The sequence below is a fragment of the Brachypodium distachyon genome, chromosome 4 (assembly GCF_000005505.3).
Source record: "Brachypodium distachyon strain Bd21 chromosome 4, Brachypodium_distachyon_v3.0, whole genome shotgun sequence".
NCBI lineage: Eukaryota > Viridiplantae > Streptophyta > Magnoliopsida > Poales > Poaceae > Brachypodium > Brachypodium distachyon.
In genome coordinates, this window is record NC_016134.3 from 24,896,064 (window position 1) to 24,906,503 (window position 10,440).

General features: G+C 47.4%; 1 protein-coding gene across 1 annotated transcript; it reads right to left on the minus strand.

The window, feature by feature from the left end:
* Positions 1 to 1,535: 1,535 nt before the first annotated feature.
* Positions 1,536 to 1,979, minus strand: LOC104585015. The gene has a single exon (XM_010240900.1). The coding sequence runs from the start codon at positions 1,977 to 1,979 to the stop codon at positions 1,536 to 1,538; it is 444 nt and encodes a 147-aa protein (XP_010239202.1).
* Positions 1,980 to 10,440: the final 8,461 nt, after the last annotated feature.

Genomic DNA, 10,440 nt, shown 5'->3' on the forward strand with positions numbered 1-10,440 from the left:
ACAGCCGCTGACAGCGGGCCACCCCGAAAAACCGGCACTGTTGAGAAAACGCAGTTTCCGTGGGCACCTACTGATGTAGCGCGCTGTGAGTGCGAGAAATCCTTCCCCTTTCGGATTGAGAGTTATGATCAAATGGCTAGGTTACCTGACGTCCCGCGTCCGGGGCAAACTTGGGTTATAATTAAATCAGAGCCGTTTATCTACGGAATGGAAGGCTAGAAAGTTTTTTTTGGTGCGATTTTCTAGGAGGTCTGTCTTTTTTCTGATTGATCCGTCATGTACGTTTAATATATAATAGATGAGGATGATCAGCTGGAGTGTCAATCCTCCAATATGCTGATGTTATTTTTTATGGAGCATGATTTAGAGAAGGGAACAAACAAGAAGTTGATCCTATGTATCTTTGAGCAGCTTTCAGGCCTTAAAATTATTTTTCATCAAAGTTAGATATTCTGTTTTTGTCGGGCTGAAGAGAAAGAGTCGGATTATAGACAGATTTTGGGTTGTGAATCTGGAAACCTCTCGTTTTGCTAACTGTTGAGGACCGGTTTGAGAAAAAACTAAGATGTTGGAAGGGCAAGTTACTCTCATATGAAGAATGACTTATTCTAATCAATTATGTGCTCTCGAGCATGCCTATGTTTATGTTATCTTTTCTTGAGATACCCGTCGTGTTTCCTCAACGATTGGATTTCTGTGGATCCAGTTTATGTTGGCAATCCGATGACCACAAGAGGAAATATCGTCTTACCAAATGAAACGTTGTCTGTCGTCATAAAGACCAGGACGGACCGGGTATCGAACTGCTCGACCTCAAGAATATTTGCTTAGCAAATGGTACCAAAGCTACTTAACTGGGAGTGGTCGTGCCAGCAACTCCTTCGTAATAAGTATCTTCATTCCAACACGCTCACAAACTAAGATACGACCAATTGACTCTACTTTTTGGAAGGGCCAAATGTGTGTTAAAGATGAGTTCTTCAACAAAGACACTTTCATTCTAGGGGATGGTCGAGGTACCCAATTTTGGGAAGATATTTGGCAAGGAGATAGTCCGATAGCGATTCAATACGCATCATTATTTACAATCCTGTAATGAAAAGATGTCTTTCTTGCAAATGTTGTATTGACAGTACCTATGAACATTTCGCAATTCTAATCGATCATATGTTCTTCGTTGCTTGTCATCCATCCTTCTGGTGATAGAATTCTGTTTTATTTGTTTCCGCTCCGTTTTTTGCCCCACTTAGTTTAGACGTCATATCTATGACTTGATCCTATCTAGCTAAGACAATTTAGGAAATTATTTGCGATAAGCTTTCCAAATTGTGTGTGATGACTTATGCTCTTGTACTTGTATAATGTCACAAAACAACTTATGTCCTCTTTTTATTGCATCGGTACTTTTATCATAACAATAAATTGAAACAACAACATGCATGTAACAAGTCATGAGAAACAAATGCCACACGAATCAAGAAGCCACGACCATCCTACATATATTGCTGCTTTACTTTTGAACGTCTGGGCCTCGATCAGTTGCAGCGTGGGCTCACGGCGAAGATATCAACTGCGAACGACTTCGATACCACGCCTGCTTCGAATTTCAGCTTGTCGCCGCTCCGTTCAACGCCATTGATGCCTAACGATTGGAATATTGCCAAGTTGACGCTCACCCCGCCCAGCCCGTTAATGAGCATGGACTTGATGTTCCCGTGTATGCTACTCTTGTACCGTAGCTTAAAGCCATCGACATCGATCTCGCAGTCGCTTGGGAGGGACACCGAGAAGGAGCCGTCTGCGTTGAGGACGTAGGATTGAACACCCTGCGGGAGGATGCCCGGAGGGAAGCCGTAATTCCCCAGCATCTCGTATGCCGTTGGAGCTGTGGAGTTGCTCGTGGTGGGAGGAGTGGCAGAAGAGGCCACCACGACGAAGCCAGCTGCGAGGAGGAGGAGAAAGAGCTGGTTCTTGGCCATTGCTAGATTGTGATACCTTGCCCGAAGTATGGGAGAGATGATTGAACTAAGGATGGAGTTTCTAGCAGCCTCATATCACTACTACAGAAACGGTTATCAGTAACGGTCGGAGCCGCCGTTACTAACTTCGTGTTACTGATGATACCCATCATCAGTAACGGTCGCACTGACCGTTACTGATGTATATGTACATCAGTAATGGTCAGGAACCGTTACTGATGCTGATGTATATATCATCAGTAACGGTCGCGTCTCCGCATCAGTGTTGGTCGAGCGACCAACACTGATACATTTTCGGTATTTAAAATAATAATTAAAAACACAGTAAATACACAGGAAATACACAGCAAATTATATACAGCACAACAAATTATATACAGAATGTATCTCATCACAGAAAAATATATCTCATCGCAGAAAAATACATATAAAACCGCAACATATCACATCACATCACATCACATCACTTAAATCATACAAATGTATATAAGCCGCATCATATAAAGCATATAAAGAATACAAATGTATCTCACTTCACGACATTGATTACAAAGTGTCAAAATTTCATACAAGCATAATTACAAAGTGTTAAAATTTCATGGAAGCATATAAAGAATACAAATGACTCTATTGTCGTGGGTGAACCCTAGACACGACTTGTTCCACGCGTTCGAAGAAGTCCCCACTAGGCTTGATGACCTCATTGTTTATGAGATGGGCGAACTCCCTTTGAATGTTATAGACGACCCATTTAGGTCGGTGTCCCATTGTCATTCGGGGCGACCAGTACTCTTCCATCGCCGCGACTGACCCCTTTCACTCAGGCTTGAACATGCTGGCATTCTCTATAAGGATGTGACAGCAGTAGTAGCCACAGAACACACTGCCGGGCGGCTGTTGCTGGCAAGGGAACCTATGGTTATGGTGAGGCTCGGCTTTATAGCCTTTACCAGCTAGTTTTTCCTTGGTCGTCACTTTTCAGGCAGTGTTAATTAGTGATTTGATGGGTTTCCAGAACCTACCTCGAACACCCTTCTTCGGAAGCAGTGAATCGAAGTAGTACACCACGGACCAAGGCAAACAAATGAGTAGTGTCACCCAATGGTCTCTGTTTTCAAAACAAACAAACTTTAGTATCTAAGGGTGTATAAGAAAGACTGAATTAGAAAAAACAACCGGTTCCATATATAAAATTGAACTTACTCCAAATTAAGGAAGAAAAGGATGAAGTCGTCGTCCGCGTATTTCTCGAGACATGCCACCAAGTATTTAGATGCCATGGTTCTTGAGGCATCCTTTTCAGGCTCAAGACCGATGTCACCGTAGTTGAACATCGCGGAGTCTAGAATGGCTACTTTTTTGACCTCCAATCGCCGCAGTTCTCTTATTTGGTAGGTAGACCACAGCCTTAAGAGGTTGATATCAAGCTTTTGGCGATTGAAGAGGTGGAACAGTTCGTTGTACTCCACACCAAAGGTGATAGGACGTTTCTGAATGTTCCCTGTTTCTTGGTCAAAGAAGGCATAGTCTTTTGGGATTCTAACATTGATCTGTTGGGCATGCTGTTCAGAACCAGCTGATGCTTGCATGTAGAACTGATGAAGCTCTTGCATCTCTCTGGACATGGCACGCAGGGAATCTTCGGTGACCATCGGTCTTCCGGGATAGTAAAGAAGCACCCGGTCGAACTCCCTAGCCACGAAATAAGATCCGTCTTCGAATCTCTGACCTTGATATGGGTTCTTGATGAGAATGTCAGGCCTATTGTCCTCCCAGACTCCAGTTATGTCAGGCACATGGTGTATCTCATCTTGAGTGACAGTGGAGGACTCCTTGATGGTCTTGCCGCCACGCCCCCTCTTTTTATGCCTCCTCTTACTGTCCCATGCCTTCTGCTCCTCTGCCTTGTACTTGTCATCGATCTTGTGGCATCCCATGGACTCAGCGGCACCCAAGAGAGAGAAGGTGGGAGGGATGCTTCCAGCCTGTGCCGAACCTGTGGTTCTGCAGGCATCGACATTGCCCGCTCTTCATCTCCACCGGCATCGACAGGAGGAAGTATCCTAGGGGAAAGGCCGAGCGGCAAATGAGAAGTACCTTTCTGGGCAGAGGGAGATCGAGTTATAGAGGGCCGCCGCTGGTTGTAGAGAGATACCAAGCTCCTAGGCCACATAATGCGGTAGTTTGGATAACCGCCTAGAATATCCACGCCTTCCTTCGGAGGTAGCGGGATAGCATAATCCTGATGGTCGTCGACGACGGAGTCCACCATCACACTCACTTGTGCGTTGTTCATGAGAATGCCGTGCACCAGTGGCGATGATTGTCTGGCATCAGGCAGCCAATGACGCCTACAGGCTTCCCAGGCTTGTCAACGCGGATACGACACTTCACCGGTGCCTGCGCGTAACAAGAAGAAGGCATATGTGTGTAAGATCTTTATTCATGAAGGTAAGGAGTGAAAAAGAGTTTGAAAAGCTTGCTTACAAGGATGTTGTCGCTCGGACCCGGATCGTTATCCCGGTTGCCCTCGCTTGGGGAAGGTTGGCTAGCGGGGGGGTTGTCCATGTTAGGAGCTGGGCTGTAACCTGGGGTGTAGGTGTCTTCGTCCTCCATACGTGTGTCGGAGGCGGCGCTGCTCTTCAAAGGGGTGCTCTTTCGCGGGGGAAGAGGAGGAAGATGAGGAAGGAGATTTCTCAAACCTTCCACTCCTCCCCCGAGTATGGCGCCAAGGGCGGTGTGGTGTTTGGCCAATGCCGACACCAAATGATGAACGGCTTGCACTGCATATTCCCGCGACACCTCTTGAGACACGATAGATGCCTGCTCTCGCGCCTCCGTCTTAGCTTGTTCTATTATCTCAGAAGAAGCGGGAGCTTTTTCTGGACCCTGCTTCGCTTCGGAGCAGGCGGGAAATAATCATCCCAGCAGGCCCCTTCGCTTTCTCCTAGAACACGGCCCATGTGCTCCGCCTTTTGCAAGCCGGCGGTCACAGCCGACTCCCACCTCTTGCTCTGCACGAAGTTGTCAGAGGTTTCTGACCTCTTTCTCTCCTCCCATTTGTGGGCATTTTCCTGTCATCATATAAGACAGGACGTGAGTCTATATGGATCAGGAGTGTCATAACTAACGCCGAAAACAACTAAATGCACGTGAACCCTTACCGTAAATTTTTTAACAGGCGGCTGCATTGGCTCAATGCCCGCCCACTGCTCGGGTGTCATGTGCTGACGTGCATATTCTCTAGCACGTTGGTCCTCCAGCATGTCATGCACTGGAGGCACCCTGCCTGCCGCCTCGAGAATTTGGTCCTGCTTGCGCCAAACTTTCTTCTTCCCCTCTTTCCCTGCACTCCCTAGCCTGTGGTTCAAGCGCTTCCTTAAGCGCAGCGCCCTCATGCGTTCACTCTTCGCAATGAAGGCAGGGTCAGACGATTCCTTCTTGAACTTTTCCCATTCGGCCTCATCAGTTACCGACGGCCATTTCTTCTTGATGATCTCATACGGTTTGTCCATCCACCTTCTAGCGGTGGTTTTCCAATTAGCAAGTCCATTGCGGACTGCTATGTTGACGGCTGCTAGGAATCGCTCGCGCCACTCATCGGTGACTTGGAACCTCCTTGCAACGTCCGCGATGCACGTTTCTCTAATGACTTGAGAGATGTCACTCCACTCGTCGGTGATCTTGCAATACTTGCGTGCAACTGCTCCATAGGTCGTTGCGAAGGCCTTTTGTGCCCTCTTTGGCGACTCCGAGCAGCCTCTCTCAGAGTGCCGGGTGACCACGTAACAGAACTCCTTCAAGTTGTGGCTCCCCCTCGGCGTCTTCTTCCTTTGCTTCTTAGCGGGAGTTTCAGAAGGCTGCGGGTTACTCTCTTCCACCCGTCGCTCGTTGTCGCGCTCTTCTGAACGAGAGCTTGTTCAGAAATCGACCGTTACTGATGTGCATCTATACTTGTTGAGCTTTGTACCAATTTAAATTACATCAACGTATTTTGTACCAATTTAAATTACAGGAACGTATTTTGTACCAATTTTTCTAGTATTGTACCAATTTAAATTACAGGAGCTTCTTACCAATTTAAAAAAAAGCGAAAGTTTGATGAATAAATTCATGCATTTTGTCTAGTATCTGTGCTAAATTTAATTTAAAAAATTCATCACATAAAGCCATGTACCAACATGCATACACAAAAGTACATGGATCACACATAATTTCACTTAGTACAAAGTTTGCATTAAGATTCAGTACGAGTACATTTTTACAATGTGACTACTAGTGCTTCTCATTCCTTCGGTAAGTCATAACTTGACTCCTCGCAGAACTGCTTCTGAGGTAGGGTTTTTGTGGTATTTTCTCGCTCTCGCTCCCATCACTTCTTCTTTTCTCTCTCCTTTTCCTCGTTAATATCGTGCGTTCTGCTTCTTCGTCATCTGCGGCGGTCGTCGGATCATGAAAACCTTCGTAGTCTTCTTGAGAAGTAACTCCGTCCACTCCAACAATGCTTCTTTTCCCTCTTCTTACTACGATGCGGCCTTTATTTGCCGGGTCGTCTATGTAAAAAACCTGCTTGCATTGTTTAGCAAAGACCCATGGTTCCTCTTTTGCCGGGATTTTTCTCACGTCAACTTGTTCACGAGGGATCTCAGGAGGTAGCACCATCGTCGTGAACCTGTGATTTTCTTCTTTGTCACGTTTGGTCCATCTTACACGGAATATTAGGATCTTTGTGATCGAGTACTTCAATTCCCAAATCTTCTCGATAACGCCGAAGAACGCTTTGGTTTTGCTGTTGTCGTCGGTCGCGGTTTCAGAAGTCATGACTACATCACTATTTTGATACGTGCTTTTACGGTCCTGAGACGCAGTGTAGAAGTTATAGCTGTTGAACGCATATGATTGCCAAGTAGAGACGTGGTAAACAGGTTGCCGTGACAAACATGCAACCGTCTCTTCTGATACATTGGTCGTCTCCCTACCGTACCAATAATTCTTCAGCCACGCTGCGAATGTTTTATTGTGCTCCCAGTGGATCCAGACTTTTTCTCTTTTAGGGTTTTCATTTCGCAGTTGTTCCAGGTGCATTTCCTGATAAGGCCGGCAGCAACGGACAGTTTGCAAGACAACCAAATGTGCTCTTTCAAAGTCAGCTTCCCTTCCTCTTCCATAGACATTAAGGTATGTATGTCCAAGGCCACCTTCGTCATCGAGCTTGCCCTTGTGCCGTGATTCGGGAACACCTTTTGATTTCTGATCGGCCAACCAATCCGTGCAGAACTCGATACACTCTTCTGCCCTAAAGCCTTCCATGATGCTACCTCCCGGACGCGATCTGTTACGAACGTACCGCTTCAGAACCCCGTTGTATCGTTCAGGACCATACATGTTATGCAGGAACGAGGGCCCTAGGGACAGGATCTCATCGCATATGTGGATCATTAGATGGACCATGATATCGAAGAATGATGGAGGGAAGAACATCTCGAGATCGCACCGAATCTGTATCATACTATCCTTCAATATCTGGCATCGTCCAAAGGTGATTGACTTCTGCGAGATGCTGTCAAAGAAGTCAGAAAGCTTCATGATTGTCTCCCTTACGTGTGGCTCCATGATACCTCTGATTGCGACTGGAAGTAACTGAGTGAGTATGACATGGTTGTCGTGAGACTTCATGCCAGATAGCTTGTGACTCTTCATGTCAACTAGATGCTTGATGCTCGACGAGTAGTTCGATGGGACTTTAATGCCATGCAGGCACTGGCACATCCTATGCAACTCGTCTTTGTACGGGTTGTAACATGCAAGACGACACCGCGTGGTCACCGTCACGAAACCATTCTTGTCGGCTGCCGACACTTGATCTTTGCCCCACAACTCTTTCCTGATAGACATGAGTTCCAGGTCCATCTTTCGTTTTCTCTGGAATGTTCATCAGCAACCCCAGCATGCTGTCGCATACATTTTTCTCCACGTGCATGACATCTATGTTGTGGCGGCATTCTAAATGTGCCCAGTACACCAGGTCCCAGAATACGGACCTCCTTTTCCACACGACGCCTTCAGGTTCCTTATATTTCTTCGCAGCAACCTTTCCGGGGACAACCTCAAGATCGTTCACAATTTGGAGAATTTGCATACTAGACTTCTCCTTCGGTGCTGTCCCGTGCTCCGTCTTCCCATTGAACCTTTCCTTGTCATCCCTCCAAGGGTTTTTAGCATCCAACCACTTTCGGTGGCCCATGTACACAATTTTGGATGAAGCGGGCAACTTCTCCGATGTCGTGTTTTTCCCGCACTTTGTACAGGCCTTGTAGCCATGTGTCACCTGGCATGAAATATTTCCATTTGCGGGGTAGTCATGCACGCAAGTCAGAAGCGCTGCTCTCATCATGAAGTACTCCCTCTGCCAGGGTTCCAAAGCTGTTTCAGCTCATCCTTCACTAGCTGCTGATACACATTTAGGTCTGCTCCCAGCTGCTTTGGACCCTATATGTGTATGCACATGTGGATGTTCTTTCTCTTCATGATTAACCATGGAGGAAGGTTGTAGACAAACAAGATCACTGCTCATGTGCTGTGCTTGTTGTTCATGTTTCCGAAATGATTTATCCCGTCAGTGCTGAGGCCGAGCCTCAGGTTTCTGGGCTCTGCCCTGAAATCCGGAAATGCCGTGTCGAAGTTCCTCCACTGAGTCCCATCGGCAGGAAGTCTTAGGACCCTAGGTTTCTCCACACGGTAGTGCCCGTCAGGATCGAATGCAGCCTGCGCTGGATCGTGATGGACGAGATACCTCACGTCCTTAACGTTCTGCATCCAACGTTCAACTCGGCCACCTGCCGTAAGATACCAGACCGTCTTTGTCGGCTTGCCCTTCATCACTTCTTCCCTATCGTCTTCGCTAGCTCTGGCGTTTTTCTTCTTGTATCTCGATGCACCGCATATGTGGCAGCTCTCATGGTTCTTGTACTCTCCAATGTATACCATGCAGTCGTTTGGACATGAATGATGTTTCCCGCAACCCAATCCGAACGGGCATGTAATCTTCTTCGCCTCGTATGTGCTCTTGGGCAACTTGTTTGGCTGTGGAAAAACCGAAGCAAGATAATTTAACAAGCCCATGAAGCCCTTGTCTGACCAGCATGATGCTGCTTTCAGCCTCAAAAGTTCGAGCGTCACTTCGAGCACGTTGTTTTCTTCGCCAGCTCCATCATACAAGGGTGTGTTTGCGTCCTCCAATAATTTTTTGAACCGAGCAGACTCTGCCTCATCTTTGGGGTCCTTCAGCTGCTCCCGTAGGTACGGGTCATCTAGCATTTCGGCAATCCTGCCACGTGGAGGTCCTTCACCTTCCACATTAGCCTTCTCATCGACCCTTGTTTCTTCCTCGGAATCATTCACCAGATCATACCGCAGGACATCATCATCTTCGCTACCGCTACCGACATCAACGGCATCCTCCCCGTGACAAGTCCAGCGAGAATAGCCTTCCACAAAACCCGATGCCAGCACGTGCATCTGAACATCTTCAGGCTTCATCATTCATGTGTTTCCACATTTGTGACATGGACAACGCATCATCAAAAGTCCTTTTCGTTCCATATCACCTTTCGCGACTCCAAAAAAGACCGTCCATTTGGTTATCCATCGAGCATTGATTCTTTCCTTGGCGTATATTCAAGAACGGTCCTTCGATCTACAACACAATACACAAGAAAACAAACAAAACAAAATAGTTAGCCTAATCATTGACAAGGGATTAAGGTGTTAATTAACCGAAGCTAACTAATAATTTGAAATTATAGACATTCGAAATTATAAACATTCGGAGAGAAATTGGAGGCCGGCGAGAAAGATCGGGATGGAGAGAGGGCCCGCAAGAGAGAGGGAAGCTCCGGGCAACGACGAGAAGGCCGCATTTTGGCGGACGACCGAAGCTCAAAAATTTGAAATTGGGGAACTTCGGAGAGAAATTGGAGGCCGGCGAGAAAGATCGGGATGGAGAGAGGGCCCGCAAGAGAGAGGGAAGCTCCGGGCAACGACGAGAAGGCCGCATTTTGGCCGACGACCGAAGCTCAAAAATTTGAAATTGGGGAACTTCGGAGAGAAATTAGAGGCCGGCGAGAGAGATCGGGAGGGAGAGAGAGCTCGCAAGTGAGAGGGAAGCTTGGGGCTCGAAAGATGGAGCTCACCGGCCGCCGGCGGCCGGAGCTTCAAAAATGGAGCTCGCCGGGGTCCGGCGGCCGAATATGGAGATGGGGGCCGGCCGGGGAAGAGAGGAAGAAGGGAGAGGGAGGGAGGGGATACCTGCAGCCGGTCCAGTCGGCCGCCATGGCGAAATTCGGCAGGGCTCTGCCGGATTTGGAGGAGAAGGGGCCGCAGCTGGTCTCGGTGAAGACGCGCAGCACGACCAGCTGCGGCTCTGTGCAGTGTATTTAAACCGCGACGCTCATCAGTGTCG